This window comes from Cebidichthys violaceus, unplaced genomic scaffold, assembly GCF_023349555.1.
Source record: "Cebidichthys violaceus isolate CVI_PGR_0920_01 unplaced genomic scaffold, fCebVio1.0.p SCAF_242, whole genome shotgun sequence".
NCBI classification, from domain to species: Eukaryota; Metazoa; Chordata; class Actinopteri; order Perciformes; family Stichaeidae; genus Cebidichthys; species Cebidichthys violaceus.
The window spans coordinates 53,650-76,699 of NW_027176420.1; the positions used below are offsets into that span (position 1 = coordinate 53,650).

Consider the following 23,050-nt stretch of genomic DNA (forward strand, 5'->3'; position numbering starts at 1 on the left):
GCCTTCTCATGTTTTTCATCATTGCTGCTCCAGTAAGAACAAAAAAAAAAAAAAATGTTTTCTATCAATCAATAAGTCAATTATGATGCCAATAAAAAACGTCACTTGAGGACTTTTTAAAAAAAACATCTTAAATCTGTATTGAACAGCTGATCACTGTGTATCTTTTCCATGAAAGCTAATATTCATAGCTGCCCAACAGATTTCCTATACGACACACTAGTGAACCTAGACAGTGTGTTATCGATCTCTGCAAACTCAAAGTGAAACTAGAAGTTCAAAGCAACATCATCGCTCACTTAGGCATTAAAAGGCCTCTATCAGATTACAGCTTGACTTATGGTAGCATTCAAATGGCCTTTCAGCGTAATTCCCCTGATCCTTGAAGACACTCAAGGATGTTCTGTGGAAGTCAAACCAGCAATCAGCACTAAACAATATTGCCTGATTTGCCCCCATTCGCTATAATACACCAGATTAAAATGCACCCCATTACGGGTAATGGGAAGCCATAGTGTGTATATTTCTATAAGGGCGTTTAACTGTGTGTGTGTGTGTGTGTGTGTGTGTGTGTGTGTGTGTACATTGATAATTCAGACCCCTCCTCAGACTCCTCGGTTAGCGGCCGTTAACGTTTAACCTGAAATCGGGTCCAAAGGTTCTTTGTTTCAGTCTGCAGCTTCGGGTGATGGACTCATCCCCCACTTCAACGCTAATGACAAAGGAGCAGTGGGATCAATGCGCCAAAGCCACCTGACAAACAACAATGTAATCTGCATATCAGGAAATTCACATCCCCAAATGCACACATAGGGGAAATATGAAATATAGACACTTTTTAGTTGATGCCGTCTGAGACAGATGAGGGGATAAGATTATATATTGTTCATTACTTTGGTAATAATTGGGTGAAATGAAATCAATGTTTGGTTCAAATTAAGTAACTTAGTTGCTTGAGTATTTCGGTCAGTGCACAACCCGCTCTCTCTTCCACTGAGTGACTTTATACTGTTGTATACAGAGCCAGGCCAACTTTGACTTATTTTACCTTAGTTTTCGATCTTTCCTAAGCCTAACAAAGTACTTCAGTTGCATATATTTATAAAGACACTTTGCATATTATGAGCAAACAGTGACACACTGTCCCTGAGACTTCTAAAACGGATGCTAGAGAGGTCTCTAGAGCTTCTTAGGGTTTGAAGCAAAGAGCTAGTGACCAACCAAACAGCTTATGATGAGTTGGAACTGGCAGTGATTTAGCATAACTCTTGCATAAAAAGGATGAAGAAAAAGAACTTAAACAGAAGCAACAGGGACAGACCGTTGGACCGTCCATGTCTGCTAAATGTGTCTTGTTCCGTGCCCTCAAGCCACAACTGAGATAACCCTTGTGACATCATCAGAGTTGTTTTCTCTTCATGTTCAAAACCCCGATATGGACACTTCTTAGACAGCAGCAGAGATGAAATTACATTTTCATGTTGTGCCAGAAGACAACATCTATCTCACCCTTTCATCCTGGCATTGAAGCGCCCCTCTCTCCCCAGCTGATATCCTCTTTTCCGCTTTATTATTCTGTTTCAAACACACAAGAGCGTGAAAGTAGAATCTCTCTCCAACTGCTGTGTTTTCACTGTGACTGTGGAGCTTCCAAACATGTCACATTGCTCTTGCTCCAGACCCTGTAATCCACATGACAGTCAGCGGCCGGCCTCTGGTATTCACCCCGCCAATGATCTGAATAGGACTTAACAGGATGAGACTCCAACATGAGAATCCTTAGTTCTGATCCACACACAGTGGAGTGCCTGTGTGAGCACGACACTACAGTACATTCACAGCACAGCGCAGGCCTAACCCCGGCTGTCACAGGAGGGTCATGAGCTGCTCATCTTCCTCCCTGAGTGAAACCAAGGGCAAAATGCTCGTTGGAATTTGATGTAAAAATCAGGATTTATCGCAAAAAAACACTGTTTTTATGAAGCACGGCAGAGAAAAGTTAATGTCTTATTTCATGGGAAAAATAAAAGTTTTAAGTAATTGAATTATTCAGCTGTAAATGTAAATTTGGATACTGTTAGAGTTAGTCCATTAAGATTAATTGATTAAAATGTTAGTTAATTGCCATCAAATTCAACATAATCCATTTCCAGCTTCTCAGTTGTTATAGAATCGGTACTTGAATACCTTTAGGTAACTGTGAAGGGGATTTTTGTTTTACATCTTAAATAATCTATCAATAGAAACACACAACCACAGGAATAAAAGATAATTATTGCTGCACTACATTAGTTTATGAAAATCCATGATCCACCACTGATACAACTACTAAAAAGGTAATACAGGATGACAAGTAAGGCTCGTTATAGATGGGATAATCTAGAGCAGACAGAGTGTTTTATTGGCTCAGAAAAATGGGAACGAAGGGCGGCCATTGTGTTAGTGCTGATTGGATTCCAGATCTGTAGACTCTCAACCAGCTTGTTGGTGCTTACTGTGTGAAGACCTGCGAACAGCTGGTAGAGTGCAGAGCACCTGACACACTCAGCTGGAGACCACCCCACAGAGCTTCTCCCACACACACACACACACACACACACACACACACACACACACACAGAGCCTCTGATTGGGCTCACAGCTGCTGCTGCTGTTGCTGCTGTTGCTGCTGCTGCTATATCGGCTGATGTGTGTGTGTGTGTGTGTGTTCGCCATTGCGCTTTTTCTCTCGCGTGTCTCTGCGGGTGCCACTCGCTGCCTTTCAACTTCCTCTTCGATCAACTCTTTTTGTCTCTCATGCAAACGTGCACACTCGGATGCAAATATTCATGTTGTGTACGTACACACAGTCTTCGTCTCCCCCTCGTCTCCAGCCTCGCACTTACGTCTTCAGTCCTCTGCCGCCATTCTGTCTCCACGACTCCTGCCTCATCACTGTCACTCTTCCCCAGTCTCCGTCTTTCCTTCTCTCGGTTGCTTTTGCCCTGAGCTGCAGTCTAATGAGCAAGTGGCTGGTGTTGGAAGAGAGAGAGAGAGAGAGAGAGAGAGTTTCCTTGCTCTGACGAGAGCTAACAAGCCCATATGTTACTTACCATGGTGGCCACTGCAGCAGCAGACCAGTGCCAACTCTGAAAAGACCCTCCCAGGGAAAAATATTTCCCATTAAATCCGTAGCAGCGCCATCAAAGTGCCCAGGATGAGGCACATCGCTCGACAACACTGTGCTACCGTGGCTGTGAGACACCTATGCAATAGAGAGCAGCATAATATAATGAAGAGTCATAAATATTTTCCCCCATAAGTGTTAAGCAATTTTTTTCTCATTAGTGAGATGTATTTTTAGTTCCTCAGAGGGCCTTCGTTTTGATTACAGTGCATGCGTGCTTTGAAAAGCTGAAACTGAGTGTGGAATAAGGCAATACAGCGCAGCAATATAAATACGATTAAGTCACTTTATGGAAATGTACATTTAGTCCGGCGTCATATTTTGGATTATTCAAAATAAATAGTCAGATGAGAACATTTCTGACAGCTTTCTCACAAAATGTGTGCTGAAATACTTCCATGGCATCCGATGACTACTAACCACATATTGAAAACAGTCGGCATCAGTTTTTCAGTCACATAAACTAAAACCGAATACCAGCATTTTGAAAAGCAGCCCTCCATAACAAAAAAAAAAAAAAAAAAAAAAAGACAACGAGGCATATGTTCCATCACGAGGAGTTTTTAAGCGCCCTCCTTCCCCACAGACGACTTGGTATGTGAAGCGCTGCACCAGCGCTGGCTACCATATGGTCCAACTAAACAACGTGCCAGACACTGGCAGAAAGCGCAGCCAAGCACACGCACTAGAAACCACTGAGGGCGAGGACACAATCCATGGACGCCACGAGACGGATGTCGGCCGACGAATTTCACGAGTCTCTCTCCAAACAGTGGCTGCTTCCTAACTGGTCACTAAACAAGACTAAGAGTCTACAACCAGTGAGGCCGCACTTAGGCACCGAGTCTGCTGTGCCGCCTATGGTGACAATGCTAACATGCTAATGTTTTGCTAATTCACCTGGTTGATCATGTCGGTTTAGTGCTTTTGCGCTAGCGTGCTAACATGTATCAATTATCCCTAGAAGCTAAAGTACGGTAGCCACTGATGGGAATGACATTAGTTCTGATGATGGCGGTAGATTACCAAAGTTATTAAAATGAGCGGAAAAAATACTCACAACAGTTGCTGGGACATTTTATGACCTCATGGTGGCACTAGAGGGAAAGTAAGACGCTCACCAGCAAGTCAGTAAGCTTCTTCCTGTCAAAAAAACTGTCTGTTGAATTTTTAAGGCCATCTGTCTGCTGGTTATTTGATATTTCGGTCCGGACTGTCCGACTGACAGGTGAAGAAACTGACATTTCCTTCCCTCAAGCTACGCCGCTAGCGTTGCTAAAGATAATGCACGGTTCATACTCCTATTCCAAGACAGTCTGTACTTCACTTTCCTGATTGCTGACAGTAGAGCGAAATAGAGGAAAGGTAGGAAAGTAGTTTGAACCCACTGAGCTCGGTACAACTGAGCCATCGGGAGGCCTCTGAAATCAGATACCTCTCCGTGTGCGTTTAGCTTGCGCCACTGACACACACACACACACACACACACACACACACACACCAAGTGAGGACAGAACAACGCAGACTTATTTTCACGATGTTCCCTCCCATTCGCAGACCATTGCACTCGCCCCGCCGCGGTCTCACAGGTTCGAAGCGAGCAATTTCTGCTAATACTCGGCGCCGTCCGTTCAGCATTGTTGACATGTCTCTGAGTGGCACCCCCCCCCCCCCCCCCCACATCTCTGCTCTTATCCAGCCCATGGTGATAAAAGTGGGATCAGGGCCTATAGCTGTGGGATTGACCTGGACACCAGCGGGGCTGAGTGGCAGGAAGTTCACACACAAAAACAACACGCACACACAGCAGGTGACCCAGTAGTAATGTAAGGGCACGGCCGCTGAAGAATAGGTGACGGAATTCTATTCAGCCACAGTTGGGGTGAAATGTTGAAAAGGACACAGTTGCAACACAGAAGGACACAGTCCTATATGTCTGCCTATACAGGCTCGGTACTATATGTTGTGACACGCACTGACACAACCGCTGCACACCGCCCTAACCTGATCTTTTCCCTTTCGAGAAAGCAGGTGAGGTCAGGTTTAACTGTGCCACTCAATCTCACTTCCAGAGGCATTCAGGAGCACGAGGAGCCCCGTGCCAAAGGGACGTCCATCTCTCTGACAAGCTCGGGTCACATAGCGGATGGAAAAAGATGGAGGGTAAGGGTACTGGCACTTCTATACAAGTAATGGGTATGTGGTGTTGGGAGCAGAGGCAATAAGAAAAGAAATATTGTTCCTCTATATTCAGAGATAAGATCGAGGAGACACTGTCCAGAAGTGATGGCCACTGGCTGGCCTGGTTAGTCTGTGAAATATGGCCCCCATGGCTCACCTGCAGCCCTTGTCAATACCCCCGCTGTCACGAGTGTCCATGGGATGGCCCCATTTAAATGCATGGGAGCACCTCTCGCAGCCAGCATAAAGAAGATTAAAGGAGACTGCTTTTTTTTTTTTTTAAAGATTCAGTATAAGCAACATAAGCTCAGCAGCCCAGGAAGAAAAAGGGAATGGTAAATTGTTTCTTTCATTAAAACTTCAAGGAGTCAGTTTCATTATGAAGGTTCAAAGGCAATGGGAAATGTGTGTGGCTGCTTTCTCCAACTCTCTCTCTCTCTATATGTGTCTGCCTTTTTTTTTCTTTCTTCTTCATCTAACTGGGCAGCAACGTTGGAATAACGGGCGATGTGACGGCGACATGTAATCTCGTCCCTGGGGGTGTTGGTGTATATACGGATGTATGTGCAGTCGCCGGTCTGCCGTCATGCTCACAACAGGGATAAGGAGGCGTGGCGGCGGGGCTTACTGCTGGCCTTCACACAAGCCAGTGCTTCTGCAGGGTTTACTGCAGGCTTTTCAAACACTTGAACCATGGACTTTGATTTCCTTTTAATATCCTCAATGTTTATAGGCTAAAAATAAGGCGGCGTGAGTGTTTTCAGAGATGGGTAAATCATCGTGCTTTTAAAGCTGCACTGATCAATATTTTCTATTAACAATGGATCAAATGACTGTGTGTAATGTAAGGGGGGGTGATAATTCTTTTTTCATCCAACTCTGCAGTTCCTCGGTCTACAACTTTACTGTTTTGGTTCGGTCTCAGCGCTCCAGTAGAGCCGTTCCAGGTCACAGCAGGTGGCTGGTTTTCAGTGGAATAGCTCTAAAAAAAACCCCAACATCCAAAGCTAATACCCTACCTGTCCGGCACCACACAGCAGATCAAGTAAGTGACCGGCTATTGGACGTGGCGGAGAATTTATCAGCTAAAGAGCCAGACATTTCCCTCAGGAGGTGACCAAAAAAAAGCGACTTAAAGAGAGTAGATATGTGAGTTCTTCAGTCGGCCGAACACGCCGCTCAATGGACGTGGCTGTGTGAAGAGAACGGTTTCCTATACCCCACTTCTGTTGTGTTTATAGTCTGCCCTGCAGTAGTAGAACAGATATATTACAGCAGCTTTAAAGATATACATAACATAAAATGATTTAAAAATGAACGACACATATTTGATTTGGAATTTGTCAAAAAAAACATTTGAATCTTTTCACGCGTTCCCTTCAGCTACTGTTTCCAATCAATCTTGGACCATGTGTCTATCTGGACAGATAAAAGCACATGTTGATATATTGCAATTTGCAGAACAGGTGGCATCAATGGTGGTGTGTGCAGCAAACAGTAGGACACTAGACAGAAATTAAATTGCACTCAAGGCTTCACGTAACGTGCTCCATGCATTCCTTGGATGCCGGTAAGCCCTTGACAAGCTTTGCCTTCAATGAGAGGTTGCAAATGACTTCTACATAGCGAGGAAGACTTTCTGTTGATGCGTTTGCTTTTTTTTTCTTCTTCTCCCTTTGGTGAATGGAAGCTTCATTGATCTCTCTTAACATGCTTTTTGGTAAGAAGTGATCACCCAGCAAAAAGAATGTAGTCTGAACTCCTCCATGGCTGGCGGCGATACAAGCAATAATGCGTATGTGGGTGTGATGGCGAAGCTGTAGCAGTAGAGCCAGACAGACTGCCGATATCTGGAATTAATGATAGCCGTACCTCGTCTGCACTTTCCTCCGCATCGCTTTCAACTCCTCTGCCTTTCCCCAATCCTTCTATCTCCCCCTGCTATTAATATAACCCCGAGGTTGGAGCGAGAGGAAGCAACAAAACACCTCAGCGACGAGCACAGATAAAGGGGGTCGGTCCGAGACGTAGAAGTGCGAGAGGTGCGCTGGGGCAGAAGAAAAGAGCAAGAGGTCGCCGTGGCGGGAAGAGGAAGAGAGGAGCGCAGTGGATAGATGGCTTCACAGGCACAGCTGAAAGGTTCTGATTGTCCCATGATAATTGTCAAAAGGTCAGTATCCTCCTCGCCCAGACTGAGTGGAAGATATGCGCGAGCACAAAGACTACACTTTCGTTGGCGCGCACACACACACACACACACACACACACACACACACCTGCCCCCCCCTCCTGCTAGGGTGCTCTTTACAGTGACACGGCTGCCTTTAGAGAGTTCTGCGGATTATAGGCTCCTTAAATACCACGGCATTGTGATACAGGGTTGGAAGAAAATGGGGAAAAAAAGGAAGAAAAGATGGATCAGTGTGGAAGAGGGCGCATTTGATGGTTCCTATCTTTTAGTCCTGGACTCAGTGATGCCTGGTGGAGATAAACGCTGCTTCCTGTGGCTGTTAGAGTCAATAATGAGGTTCAAACTGTTGAGAACAAGCAAACTGTAAGATACAAAATAAAGGTTGAAACAGGGGAACGTGGTTAGAATTGGAAAACAAACTATCTGGTTTATGAGTCTAGGAATAAATACAACTATAACATCGCACCAGGTTGTAATTGTGTTTTTCTGATTCGGTGCAAAACGACACACACACACACACACACACACACACACACACACACACACACACACACACACACTTTCACCATCCTGTTCTTGCATTGATTCAGTCAATTCTCCATGCTCCAGAGCAAGTGTCTGCAGTACATTAACATTTGCTACTTCTCAATGGACAGAACATATTGAAACGGGGTCACAAAAGCCAGGGAACAGCTGCTTACAGAACTACTCACTTTGTCTGCTGCTTTATCGTCACTCTGTCTCCGTGACATTTATGAATGGATAATGCCATCTGCCTCAGAGGGAAAGCTGCTCGCAAGGAAGGTTTGGGTGATAACTTGCAGATTTAAGAGCAAATCCAGATTGACTAACCAGAATGGTTCTGGTCATAAACACGGCAGAGAGAAGAAGATGTACGATGTTGTATTGAAAAATAGGAAAGGGTACGCAGTCCAGTGAATACGACTTGTTGTTTTATATCTGCGCTGCACTGTATTCAGAAGCTAAAGCATTGTAAAAGCTTTGACAGGTTTTTATATGAACAAGGCTACAAAAATCATTTCATAAAAGGTCAATGCATATGGAAGTGCTGACTTTAATTCAATAGAATCAGATCAATGCTGATTTTAATCAGCTGATCAGGCATCACTGTAGTGAAAAGGAAGTAGGGGGGGGGGGGGGGGGGGGGGGGCTAAAAAGACAAGGAACCAAGATACCAGCATATTGCAATTGCCAACCAAAACCAGATCAATACTATTGCTTCAAGAAACTCGTGGCATTTGGCCAACAGCCAACACCCACTCTTGTATAATTGGCAGCACAGTTTAGTACACAGAGAGAGAGACACACACACACACACACACACACACACACACACACACACACATGCATTCTGTGTATAATCACTAGCAGCAGGACAGTGCATGTCAAAATCCATCCAGCTGTTATGGCTCCTTCGGCCACGATTCAGCTGTCAGTTTAACGCGGCTGGTGATTAGGCCGGTGATTCGAGACCCTGCACGCTGAAACACCATTCACTCGCAGGCTGTGGTTACTAATATTTTCCCGACTGGTGAAATAGTCACATCGAATGAACGCCGACTGTTGGATACACACTCGTGGAGAGCACAGTTCAACGAGCTGCAATATTAGCGATTGGGGTCGGCGGGCGTGTATGTGAGCACTAAACCAACTAAAAGCTAAAAGTTCCACTCCTGTGCGATGAGTATTACAAGAGGAACCTCATGAGATGAATGAATCACTCCCCTGCCTCTGCAGTTTATAACAGTTATTTGCATAGCATGTTGAGATTTTGCTGAATTTGCTCAAACGCTGCTGCTGTGAATATGTGTTTACAAAAGCGTGTATGAAAATGACCGGGGTGGGGATTGGGGCTATATTTAGGCTTATGTGTTTTTAATAAAGCTCCCCCTCCCCTAACATTACAAACATTTGTCTGCACCTTCTCAATAGATGCGTTTAAAAAAGCTCCCCCACCTTCATTTTTCTGAAAGTAATGTCTTTTTAAGATTCCAACAGGAGAGTCTTCGGTCACGATAGCTCCTCTGTGAGGCTTCAACCAGGCACAGCAGTGCTTTGAGCTAACCGCTAACATCAGCAGGCTAGCATGCTTTCAATAACAATGCTAACGAGCTGATGTTCAGCAGATGTAATGTTAATCAGGTTCTTAGTTCGGTGCATTAGCAATGCTAACAATGGCTAATTAGCAGTAAAACACAACATTCCCCTGAGGCTGATGGGAAAACATCACTTTTGCAGGAATTTGGTCATAAAGTATTAGACACAATTTTTACTTTGTCCTGATTATGGTGCTAGATTGAATATTGAAGGGGTTACCAAAGGTATCACAATTCATCCTGCGGGGAGCATGAAGGTCTTCCCCAAATTCCATTGGAAATCCATTTATTAGTGGTAGAGACATTCCAATAACATAAAAAGTCACCCTCATAGTGCAGCTGTAGAGGAAGAGTCAAAGGATCACCGACGACGGTGGAATCCATCTTCTGGTGACCGTGGAAATGGCAACCACGGTCACCATGCTATCTGTCATTGGCTAGCGAAGTGGAGCACCGGCCAAGGAACCGACAATGGTATAAAAACACATTTTATATGCCACACATGGCAGATAACTACAATGCAAATGTTCTTCGTGGACGAATATGGCTACAGCACAATGAGGTATAGGCCTCCATCATCATAACTGTCAGACGCATACGGCATTTATGATAATCTAGGCCTACACCCCATACTTTGGTAAAGCCGCTGTCTGATGATGAAGGCTTAAAAGCTGTTGTTATATCAGTCCAGTGTCTTTCTATTTGTCTGTTTTTCATGGCAGAAATTGTCCTCAGGAACAAGGCGAATAAATTGCAAGCGGAGTTTGATTCACCGAGGATCCTTTGTTGTTCACAAATTACAGACATGACACTTGAATTCATGTTGTCACATTTTCCGATGCATCTGTATTACACGTACTGATTGCTCGGATATGAACTGTAACACTCGATGACAGTGGGCAGTTTAATGAGTCGTTTTCAATGCCATTCTTACTTATACAATAGTTCCCTATCATCACAAAGCATCCTGTCTATTCGTACGTGATTTACATCATTTGATTGTTGTTTCCTGCTCGCCACTGTGCCACTGTCCCATCTCGCTTTGTTTCATTGCCTGCTGTTCATTGTAATGATGTTAGTGGTTTAACCATGTAGGGTTTGAGCAATTGCTCGGCCGTGCGTCCGAGGAACAATTTGTTTTTCAAATGACTGGCCTGATGGAATAATGCTAAAAAACACACACACACACACACACACACACACACACACACACACACACACACACACACAAAAAGTTAAATGATGTCCACCATTATTATAGATGTCTGGATATCCCCAAGTTACATTAGTCTCACGCAAATGGATTCAAGAAAGCTTTTGCTGATTCAATAGGACAATAGTTATAAAGGAATACGTTATTCAACTTTTTAATATGTCAAAAAATTTGCCTTTTACAGTAGGAGAAATATACTCCTGTCATCCGTACTTTAGGAGAGGAACATTATTAATGGCAGCTCAGCAGTTTATATGGGCTACAGACAGGATTTAGCACTGTGGATCTCAACACGAAAGCACAGCCTGTTCCCCCTCTCCGGGATTGATGTCAGACGCAGCGTCTACAGAGCACACTTTTTTGCAGCTTGATCAAATGGTGGAATGTTTGACTATTTAAAAATCCCATCAATTCAGCACAGCTACACTTTTAATGGGGTGTTATTTGGTTGGAGTTCAAAGTGTGTAAAGTGCAGATAAATCTAAAACGCCTCTCCATAGTCTACGGGAAAAAAAAAAAGTGAAATGTATCGGTTTACTGATTAAAAGAAAAACAAGAAAGAGAAGTGCATTTTTCATTTGAGACCATTAAACACACAATGGTCTGCACTTACTCTAACTACTATTAAAAACAACACAAAAAAAAGCCACATCGCTGACTATGCAGGTATGCGTCTATACACACACACACACACACACACACACACACACACACACACACACACACACTTTTCCACAGGTATAAACATCTCTTGACCAGCTAATAGACTTCGCAAAACCTTTCAAATGGGCTAAACTTCTATGTATGCTTTTCATAAAAATAATCAAATTGGATTGTGGAGGAAAGCCTTTACCATTATTTTGGGGGAATCTAGTTGTTCGCGGTGACCCCCGCTGCTCGGCACCACTCGTCTGAGCCCCGCGAGGTCGGCCACTTTTTCATCCACCGCAAATTTACTTTGTCTGATCATTTGTTTTCCAATTACGCCGCTGTCCCTGCTAGCAGAAAATTGTCAGCTTTGGTTATGTGAACCCGCTCTTGGGTCTGTAACCAGGGGCAATGTTTGATGCTCGGAACATTTTCGTACCCATTAAAAGATGAAGGCAGGGTGAATTATTATCCCTCAAAGTTGATTGGGTTCTGCAGGATTGGTTTAGGTTGCTTGCTGCATGTGATGGCATTATACTGGAGCTACACACGGAGAAAGAATCTTATCTACCCTTTGAAAAAGACTTAAACCTACATACAGAGTAGAAAAAAGCACCAAGCTGAGGTTAAATAAATGGTGGATTGTTCTTGAAGCAGGATTTTACGTCCTACTCTTGTTATTATATAAGCGTTCTGCATTAAGTTGTTTCCTCGCACGTGTTTTTCGATGTTTGACCGCCATTCAAAAAGTAAATAAAAACTTCACGGTCTTTGCGCATTGGCAACACAATCGCGGTAATTGCCCGGAAACCTAGGGCTTCAGCGCCGCACCGCAATTTAGATGAAAGATGCCGAACTGAACCTCAAGGAGAAGATTACACCCACGGAGCTGGGTAAATACAAAAGATGAGCATAACAATGGCCGCTAAATTGAATGGGACTTTGAGAGGCAGAGCAGAGGACAAAGTAGGGAGAGAAAGCAACAGAATCAATGTTGGGCTATAGCTGTCGCATTAGTCGTGATAAACAAGGCCGCCGGCAGAAACTCTGGAAGTCGAGCGCAGGACATTCCAATGATCAAGCGCTGGATAATCGGACACAATGGATTCTGGGAAGGAGAGGCAATTTGCTGCCATGGATCCAAGAAGCAGAGCATCAATTCACATATTGACCTTTGAAAATGCTATTAATGGACAATATCTTCGGTTCATAGCTGGATGGGAAGTTCTCTTGTTGGCTGTTGTGTGTGTGTGCGTGCGTGTGTGTGTGTGTGTGTGTGTGTGTGTGTGTGTGTGCGTGCGGTGAAATTACACTGCAGTGCATTTCCTCCACCGACAGCCGGTGTAGCATTTATCTGGGGTCGGGTTTCCCACCAAGACAGTCAGTAGTTTTAAAATGGAAAGGGCAGTTAAAGCAAAAAACAACATCTGATTGATGAAACAATGAAGCATGGTGAAATGTATTGAGCTGCAGTAGTACATGAACAGCACTCAGTGTCTCGCGTTAGTATTTCTTCTTGGGATAATGGACAGATGACAGTCGAGGCATTTATAGCTTAAAGCAAAGTATATAAATACCTACACCCACACATGCAGCAAAACAAACAAGCTATAGGAGAGCTTACTTTTGAGCACTCAGGTATCGCACTCTTATCTGTCAGACAGCCTGTTCCTGACAGGTTAAGAGCAATTTCTGTCGACTAGCTGTGACTTTGGAAAACGAGAGAACAGAGACTCGGCGATGGCATTTTGACGGATAATGAACTCTCTTTTTTAACGGCCTTGGTGCACAGCTCAGTATTTTTTTATTGTTCTTATTCTTTCATGGTCCCAAGAGCTTTAGCGGCAATTCAAGAACATTTCAGAAGAGAACTAAAAGGGCCAAGTATTCTGACAGTTTACGAATAAATAAACACAAGCAGTCGAGAGGCTGCATCTCCAAAGTGGGAAGGAGTAGGGACAGGTGAAATGACATGTGGCAGGTTAAAGGACATTCTGATTCAGGACGCTCCAGTAATAGAATGTAGTTATACACACAAAGGCTATAGAGCCCTCACAGTATGCTTAGCTTATAGCTTTAAGACCGGAAACAGGAGGAAACAAAGGTAACAAAGTCCACCTACGAGCAAATCTGAACATCACTTATTAACAATCCGTACTGAAGTATGAATGAAGTACTCTGTTGGTATCAGTATCACGTTAATGGTACTTGTATTGGTATCGTCATTTTCTAAATGATACCCCGTCCTAGTAACTAGTTAGTAAAACAAGCAAAGAGAACAAGCAGGTTCAACAGATTTTGGAACAGAAGAACTCCGCTGTCTTGGTAAATAGAGCTCGCACTGAGGGATTTATCGCTTAATTTGGCTACATTTACCATCAACGCTGATCGGACATCCATATAAAAAGGGTCAAATGTCTCTTTTAAGAATTTTTCTTTGCCCCCACCCAATTTTTTTAAATTTCTGTTCTGTCTTTTTTTTTTGGCACATCCAGTCACTGTTTTTTTTCAATGGGCCATAAGTGCATGGTAATACCTTACGTACCTTATGTAAATCTGTCATGGTAAGACATTCATTGGTGACATAACTATTCAATTCTTAAAATGCATCTTTAAAAAGTTGTTGTGGAATTAGTTGTCCATTAGTTGAAACGGGATCACTATCGGCTGCCTTAATGGACGATAGAAAAGGTTAAGAGCTGAAGTTTGACAGCCTTCTCAGGTTCAACCACACCATGGTGATATAGTGTTGCTTTCTCCTCCATCTCAGGAGCTACAACCTTAAAACCAAAGATAACTTTTTGAAGAAAACGCTGGAAAGAAAGAAAAAGAAGAAAAAGTTGAATTCCACCCTCCAGGCCTTGGATCGAATCCTGCAGCGCATTCTTTCTCTCGCTCTCAACTTTCCTGCTGTCTTCATTCAGGAGCAATAACTTCCTATTCTTTGAAATGGAAAACTACCGCTGAAGGCTTTTCAAGTGCACTTAATATTCATTTGAACTGGAACAAGAAATCCTGTAGCTGTAGGCGGGCGTTTGTGACATATAGCTATTTTCCTCCTCTCGGTACATATTCATATATTTTCCCTGCCGAAACCTTAGAGGGACACATTTCAGCATTAAATAATAGAGCGCCGGTGACGCTGATGTATGCTGCTTGTGTGCTGTTGGACAATAATGCCCCTGACTCTTGACTCATTATGAATATAATTTAAAATGTGTTGCAGCATTATGCATTAATCTCCAAGTTTGTGTCTCTTCAGCAGGCTGATGGACAGCTGGCGCTGCCTTTGCTTACCTTGTACGATGAGGTAGACCTGCGAGGTCTTGGGCTGCTGCTTCGTCTGTATGGAACAGGTGTACGACCCCTCGTCATACACGTCCACCTGCAGACCATACAAGAGAACGTTGTCATTTGAATACGTCTTATGGAAGCACTACTGGAGAGCGGCGTGTCTTCCTTTGTCTTATTTTGTTCACAGATATCGGGAAATAAACGGTCTTCATTTCAAGTTCACTGAGTGTTTATTTTTACTTTCAGACCGCTTCATTCATAAACATGACTTCTTGTGACTTGAAATGATGAGTTGAATGAATGAACTCAACTCATTTCTAAAGAAAAAAAAAATGAACACATGATCGTGATAACAATACAAAACAACCATATCAATGGTTCCTGCCACCTCTTTCTGCTAATTTAGTTTGGAATGCTTGATTTATTATTCTCCAGGTTGTTACCTGAAGTATTTTTGGTGTGACCCAAATTCAAGGAATAATTCAACATTTCAGGAGAATATCATTATTATTTTTCTTGCCAATAGTTGTGTGAGAGATTTGATATCTCTCTCATATTTTGCCCATTTAAATATGAGTTTAACAGAACCAGGCTAGGACCCCCCCCCCCCCCCCCCCGCTTCTAGTCTTTATGCTGGGCTCAGCTTCTTCCTGCCACAAGCACACATCTCCCGAGATGTTTAACTGTTCCTTTAAGGATTAAGTTATGCTAGTTGATTTGTTTAATGTAAAAACACCCCTTTATTAATCATGATGTCTCATCATGTGTTCAAGTGTTACATCAAAACTTAAAAAATAGAGCATGAAAAAAATACTCCCTCTGACAACCTGCTGCATAAATACATGAATAAATGAATGGATAAATATTTTAAAATAACACAACTCCAGGGTCTTAACAAGCAATTAAGGTCATGTTTCATGATTTTTGAATATCCTTGAAGTTTTATCTTCCATCTCTAAATGCAACTGTCACCAAAACCCAGTTAATTATGATTCAAATAATAAACACAGTTTCTAGGTCAGCGTTACCTTTTGTATGCGCAGGCTGTACTCCAGCTGTCCTTTAGTGACCAGATCTACTCTGGGGTCCAGGGACCACTTGTCCTGACCGGCAAAGATGATGTTGGATCGATTGAGCCAGGCCACCTTGGACACTTTGTCGTCCACATAACACCTGCGGACGCAACAACAACAACAACAACGAGTGACGTGAGGTGAGGCTCTCATAGGGGGGGGGGGGGGATCTGGTGCGAGAAGGCTTGAAAAGAAAGAGCATGCATTGTTCTTTCATTTCATAATATGTAATCATATTAGGGGAAAGGAAATGTGGAGTTTTGTAGATAGGAAATACCAGCAATTATGCGATCCCACAGAGAAGGCGGGGGCTGTATGAAACTCAATAGGCGATTTAAGCAAGGGTTTAAAGGCACAATCGTTTCTTCAAACAACGGGCCGAGATGGGTGCATCGCTGCACAGTTCAGTCGTGCTTTGTTTGTTACTGCAGACCAGCAGAGGTATTCCAGAGTTCGTTAAGCGAATCGCACAAGTCAGCACTCCCACTTTCTGGGGTCTTGAAAGAAAACTTAAAAGTTGAGGAGCATCAATTTCCATTTCCCGTCGTCGATTCAGCCCTCATTGACTTTGAATGTGCCTCCCTTCCTCTCTCTGATAAATACATCTACCTTCAACGGTGAGCCCATTGCTGCGGATGAGAAAGGACACCGTCATCCTCTTGTTTACTCCTTGTTGCGTTCTGTCAGAACATTACGCCAAGTGAGCTCCAGCTAAGACATCTCGCACGGGAGGGGCGGGAGCCGCGCGTCCGCCTAATGAATAAATGTAAATGTGAGGAGACGTCGGAATCAATGAGAATGGATATCAGCCGTAATGCAAGCCGACAGCGGAATGCGCCTCGCATGCAAATCCCGGGCGTCTCCCCGAGCCCCGGCTGTGCACGCATGCTTTGGACTGTGTGTTGGGCTACAAGAGAGTAGATTAGCAAGGCGGTGGAGTGAGGCTGTCTTTGGCAGGTGACCCCGGGTGATGCACAAAAAAAGAGTGGTGGTGCAGTCACCCCGGAACTGTTATCCAACTCTGACATCCAGCTCGCAACCCAGTGGGAGCTGGATGTCAGCTTTGTTGAAGGCTTGTATTCACAGCTTGGATCCCTGTTGGTGTTCCTTCCCTTTGTGTGGAGTCCAGATAACTCCCTGTATTTATGCACTCTACTTTCCTCTCGCTGAAGTTCAGCCCGTTCTGTTTCTCAAATATGTTCAGGCTTTTAATTAATACTTTACAGTCAAGAACATCCAAGCTAATAAACACCCATTTTCTTATAATGATGGAAAGCTTTGAAAACAACTGAATGAAAGCATATGAATCGAGAGGGAACATCTGAAGCACTAACATGAAGCCTAACTCACATAATTCAGCATAAAATCATTTTATGAATATTGAGCTTTAACCTCTGCAAATCATCCATGGACTTGATTCTTGGGAGTTACGCGTTCGCTGTTCACGCCCTCAAAGCTTCACTTTATATTCTGGTCATAACTTTTGTTGCTTTCGAAGGCACAGAATTCAAAGGAAATGCAAAAAAATCAAGACAACGGTACTCAGGACAGATCGGATCAGAACCTGTCCACGATGCCAGAGACCGTCTTCGACATGTTAAACAGATTTGAAGTGTTTGCAGTGATGAAATAAACTGCCCTGGTCGACCGGATGGCTGCATCTTGCTTGTTGTCACTGAGCTTGCTTCCTCTCCTTCCTTACTCGTCTCCTACCTCCTCCTGAAGTTAATGGGAGGAGGTGAAAAAACAAAAGCAGGAACGTGGAGAAAATGAAAAAGAATGGCGACACCAGTTTCCTTCAGTTGTCTCTTTGAAAAGCTTAGTTTACAATAAACATCATGTTGCCACTGAACCTAAGTCGTGATCAGCACCAGGCCCAGGATCAAACGACAGACTTGCAGCACATATGTTCAACAAACAATATATCCTGTAGCCTATAATCTACAGTTTTGTCATATAAAGCTAGGGCTTGACTTGTATAAATCAACTCTGATCTCAGAGACATATTCCATAAATATTTACTGAGAAGAAAGAGATACTTCTGAAGGTCTAGACCAAGTATTTTGATTGATGTAGAAGACCGAGCTCTTATTTTGAAAAACGACCCATACTCTACCAGGAAATAAAAAGAAGTCCTAGTGTTTGAGGTAAACATGCAAATATCTGTGGGCTGAAATTGCCGCCGCACACTCGCTGACACTTTTATTACTATTTACAATTTACACTATTGAGACTATTGTCCAACAAAAGACCGAAGTAGCAAGCTGTTGCTTTCTTATGTCGAGGGCAAACGCAGCCCGACTAATGCCTTCTGATCGCTAAACACAGTTCAGAGCCTGCTGAACTACTCGGAGAATTGTAATCAGATTAATCATGCAATTAATATGGAAATATTCCAGGCTTTAAACGCCTTAAGTAGATTTGAGATAAAATGAAACTTGTGCGGAAAGTGGGTAATTGAAAGGAGCAGCCATTGTAATAGAATCCAGCACAGGGAAATAGAAAATAAAGCAATCTTTCTCAAGAAAATATGGTAATAACGTCGATAGAAACAGCTGTGAGCATTAAATAAACAACATTGTCAACAGCTGGTCATTAAGTGATTGTGTACTTTAAATTAACTTGCTGTCTCTCCTGTATTAAAGCTCAATGGTACAATAATTGTTAGAATATAAAATGAAAAATGTAGAATTCTACATTCAGACAGTATCAGAACTCTTGCCTCCTGGTGAAGGACGCTACTTCCATATATGTGTCACTGAGGTCAGATAATTATGAATGAAATTACTTCAGATGTCAACAAAGGTTTTAGGCACATCACAGACACTGTGGGAATGTCCCTCACACAGTATTGGTATTGTCACCTTGTCTTTTGCCTGGTTTCACTACGAGTCCACAGCCATGCTAGCAGGCCTGTGAGGCTGTGCTTGGTGTAGGAACTGCAGTGCTTTGAGCTTAATGCTAATGCCAGCGCACTAACATCAAAGAACTTACATTGACAAGAACTGAACGCTAAACGGTCGTTCGATTGGACCGAAATAGACTGTTGTATTGTCAGAGGACGGCAGTAAAATGTTTGCCAACAAAGTGCTTCACAACAGTGAAACCAAATTATTTCTCGTCTATTGGGATATATCCAGTATAATGCCTTTACCAAACTGTGCTCAACAGTGGAAAATATTACAAATATGCATACTATTATAACTATTTACCTTATTTATTTATCACCACGGTACAGGCTTCACAGAGCTCACAGCTCATGGATGTATTATATAATAGAAGTGATGAATTACAGACAATATATCCATTATTACAGCCGAGCACAACCGGATATGTCATATGAATGAGCGTGGGGGGGGGGGGGGGGGGGGGGCAGTACCGGGGTGTGTGGTGCACATTCATTATGCCAAGATAAATAACTCTGGATTTGGCTATTAAAGAACTTTTCAACTTTGAGGAAATAATCATTTAAATAAAAGATTTACCTCGAAAAGAAATGATCTTCTGATTTCCAGACGTATCGTTTTACATCCATAGCCACAGACTCGTTGGCATTTTCAATGTCAGGTGTAATGTTTATCATGTTCACCATCTTTAGTATATTAGCGCGCTAACATTTGCTACAGCTGAGGCTGGCGGGAACGTCAGGTGTTTGATCATAAATCAAAGCATTGGAAACATTACAACCTTGACGTGATGATGGTGCTGAACGGGGGGGGGGGGGGGGGGGGGGGGGGAAGAAAAGAATGTCTGAACCAAATTCCATGACAATCCATCCAACTGAGTCGCTGAGACATTTTACCCCCAAAAAAAGTCAATGGTTCACTAAAGTCATGAGGGTTCATCCTCTGGGCATCATGAATGTCTATACACAATCCATCAGTTACTGTAGGTGTCGAGTTAATTCAGCGGACTTTGACCTGCAGGTGTTGCTTGAGAAAAAAGTCCAAGGGATCACCATTTTGGGAACCATGAATGTCTGTTCCAAAATTCATGGCAAACCATCCAATAGATGTTGGGATGTTTCATCAGGACCAAAGTGGTGGACCAACCAAAAGACAGACAGAGACGCTCTATCCCAATATGTCCAAACCTATCAAAGAAGCATTGACAACAAGACGCCCATCCCTGCTTTTACTGTGTAGTGTACTATGACTTGTAGTTGTATTCTGTGATCGAAATGTGGCTTTGATTTAAACTTCCCAGCCACGATAAAATAACAGACAAACAACATCCTGAAGGGGCTCTGCTACAGTTTATCCTCTGCCACAGGGTACAAGAATATAAAAACAGCCTTCTATGATTTCCAACTGTACTGTGGCAGCTCTCAAGATCTCTGGGCAAACATCCGTTTCCAGGCCATAAAGGAAGGAGGCAATAAAGTGAAACTACAAGAAGAAGCATTCGTAGCGTAGCAAAGGATGCTCCCAATTATCATCTCAGCGTAAGTGAGACAAGCAGCTATAAGTGTGAGTGTGTGGCTCCTCCAATAAGCATCTTGCGCGCCCTCGGATAAATACAGGTGACTGGGACTATTAATCATCCAAATGTTCCTAATTGTATTACGTCCTTTCAGTTAGCGGTCACCATATGCTGCGCCATATGGGTCAAAGAAATAGATAAATAAATACACAACACATGGTGCTGTACATGCCACCGCGCTCACGACTTCAATCACTGCCATATTCCGCTGCTACCAGACGCTCTCGTCTCCCCTTCCCTTATGTATTTCCATCTCATCTCTTCGCACCTCTGCCTCACCGCCCCACTTCTCACTACCCTCGTCTTCTCACCCCGTCTGCCTCTATTCGCTGCGAGTTCCTTCTCCCCTCTCACCTCTCCAGCAACACTCTTGGGTAAAAGTGGACGGCATGAAATAGAATTCATCGGAACTTTTCATGGATCCGCACTTCAGATTGGGGGGTTTCTTTGCTACCTCTTGCCCTCCGCTTTGTCTTGTCTTCTCCCCGAAACTGCCGAAGCCTCCAGAGGGTCCAGACAACCCCGTGGTGCAGGGAGTAGAGCATTGCTCAGTAGTAGCTATTTCCTGCTCTCGCTAATGAGAGACTGCCTGGGAAGCAGAGAACTTCCCGTCTCTTGTCAGAGCAGTTGTCTGCCTGTAGCACTCGCTGTCTTGTAGCAGAGTAGCTGTCAAGGTGTGTCTAGGCAGGGCCGTGGTTCTCGGGGCCGTGCCGGAGGTCTGCCGGACCAGAATGAGAAATGAGAACTTAGGCTTTCCCCAGCTGGCCCAAAGCGGGGCAATTCAACAAGTCGCTTTCAGAGAACTCGATTTGATTGGAATAGCGAGCCACGGATGAACGATCTGTAATGAAAATCCATCCCATTAACTGGCTGCGGCCCTCAAAATGATGCAGTATCTCAGCTGTGTTATTTAGCCAGCAAGACTATATTTATTTGAATGTTTGGCAAAAAAAAAAAAAAAAAAGTGCCCTTTTTTAATCACAACGGCATCTCCATGTTTGCAATCCTCTGCGGAATCCTCTCCAAGCCCATAATCCTCTGCAGAATACATAGCCTCCGCTTACATAAAAAAAAAAAAAAAAAAAACGCTTGTAAATGCAAGCAAATATTTGCTGATGCATGTAAATAAAAAACCTTGTTAAATGGATTTTTTTTTTCTTCAAAACTTGGTTTTACAAAGTGGGAGACCAGGGGCTGGCTTTACACGGGGTCTGCTCGAGACGGATGCCCGGGTTGCCATCCCCGCGCCGCGGTACCGTGAGCTTTGTTGATGGACGCTCTGCTGTGCTATATTATAGTCTTCTTCTACCCCGCTGTGCTGCGCCAATATGGACTGGCCAATAGGCTATGGCTGACAGGAGACTGTGTGGGCTGACAGATGCCTGGGCCAGAGCTGCTGAGCTGGGCTTGTGTTGACAGGAGGGCTGGGCTGAATGAATCCCTGCTCCGGGGCTAGCCGTGGGGGAGGACCAAAGAGCAGGCGGAAGCCAGGGAGTGAAACTGTAATGAGAGGAACGATGTGCCAGGACTGACAGAACAGCCCACCCCCCCCCACACCCCCACCCGCTATCCCCATCAATACCCAATTCTCCTCATCTCACCTCATCTTTTCTCTCCTTTTTTTCTTGCCTCTCTGACACCTTCTCACCCCATAACAAAACACTTTTTTTTCCCCCCTCCATTTCCTCCTGGTGGTGCTTTTGTCGTGATCTGCCCTCTCCACCGCCTTCAACCTTCTGCCTCCATCTCTTTCCCCCTTCTCCTCACCCTTTCTACCTTTTTAGCCTCATAATTACTGGGCAACCTGTGTGCCACTGAGACGCATCTGCGTGCGTGCATGCATGCCGGATTTCAGTGCGCGTCGGAAGCGAATGCCCTGCCGGCTAAACGGAGAGAGTGTGAAATATTTTTCTCCGAGCGAGTCAAACAACTTGTTTCAGCAATCAATAGAGACTAAAGCGAGACTGGCACACAGACTGTTTGATCAAAATCTGCCTCACAACAAACCTGGTGGGCAAGAGCCGCTGAGGCTAGCCAGTACGTTCTTTGTCTTTGTAGTCTATGTGGCAGCGGGGCACAACAGACAGGTGGGGGGGGGGGGGGCGGCAGAGAGATTACCAATCAGGCCAACAAACAGACAGCGAGAGAAAGATGCCCCAGATTAAAGCAACACCCAGAATAGCGAGAGCGGAAACGTAAGCTATGGGATAGAAGCGAAGCTAAAGCTGCATACTAAATCAAAGTCAGGTCGTTCCTTTATAGGCCTCGAAGCTCTTTCTTGCCCCAGATACTCTCAGCGCAGCAGGTTAACTGTATCTCCGGTTGGGTCTAAGTTTATCCCCTTGGACCGGGCTTAACAGAACAAAGCATTTGTTGACGTATCTGGTGCAACGCCGTGGAATTCACCTTTCACCTTTTTATATGATAGAGGAAGGAAACGAAAAGGTAAATTCACCCTCCCGCCAATTAACACTTCAACATGAAAGGCATATGTCGGTCAGTAAGCGAGCTGTTATATGATCGTGGAATCACAGAAACAGAAGCTTGAGGCGTTCGAGGTGGATGTATCGTAACCCCCAGCATGTGTTTGTGCTGCTTTATGTCACACCCAGCGTTGTGTAAATTGACAGTAAAAAGGTAAACTCTTTGTGAGGCCTTTGCAAAATTGGTGTTGACACAAGTGGA

General features: G+C 43.9%; 1 protein-coding gene across 1 annotated transcript in view; it reads right to left on the reverse strand.

The window, feature by feature from the left end:
* Window positions 1–17,479, reverse strand: part of lsamp (limbic system associated membrane protein) — a 59,396-nt gene extending 41,917 nt beyond the window's left edge. The window contains exons 1-3 of the mRNA XM_068719925.1: window positions 17,448–17,479; window positions 15,839–15,983; window positions 14,814–14,901 (exon numbers count right to left, since the gene is read on the reverse strand). Of these exons, the coding sequence (XP_068576026.1) occupies window positions 14,814–14,901; window positions 15,839–15,983; window positions 17,448–17,479 (265 nt within the window). The remainder of the gene's footprint in view (window positions 1–14,813; window positions 14,902–15,838; window positions 15,984–17,447) is intronic.
* Window positions 17,480–23,050: the final 5,571 nt, after the last annotated feature.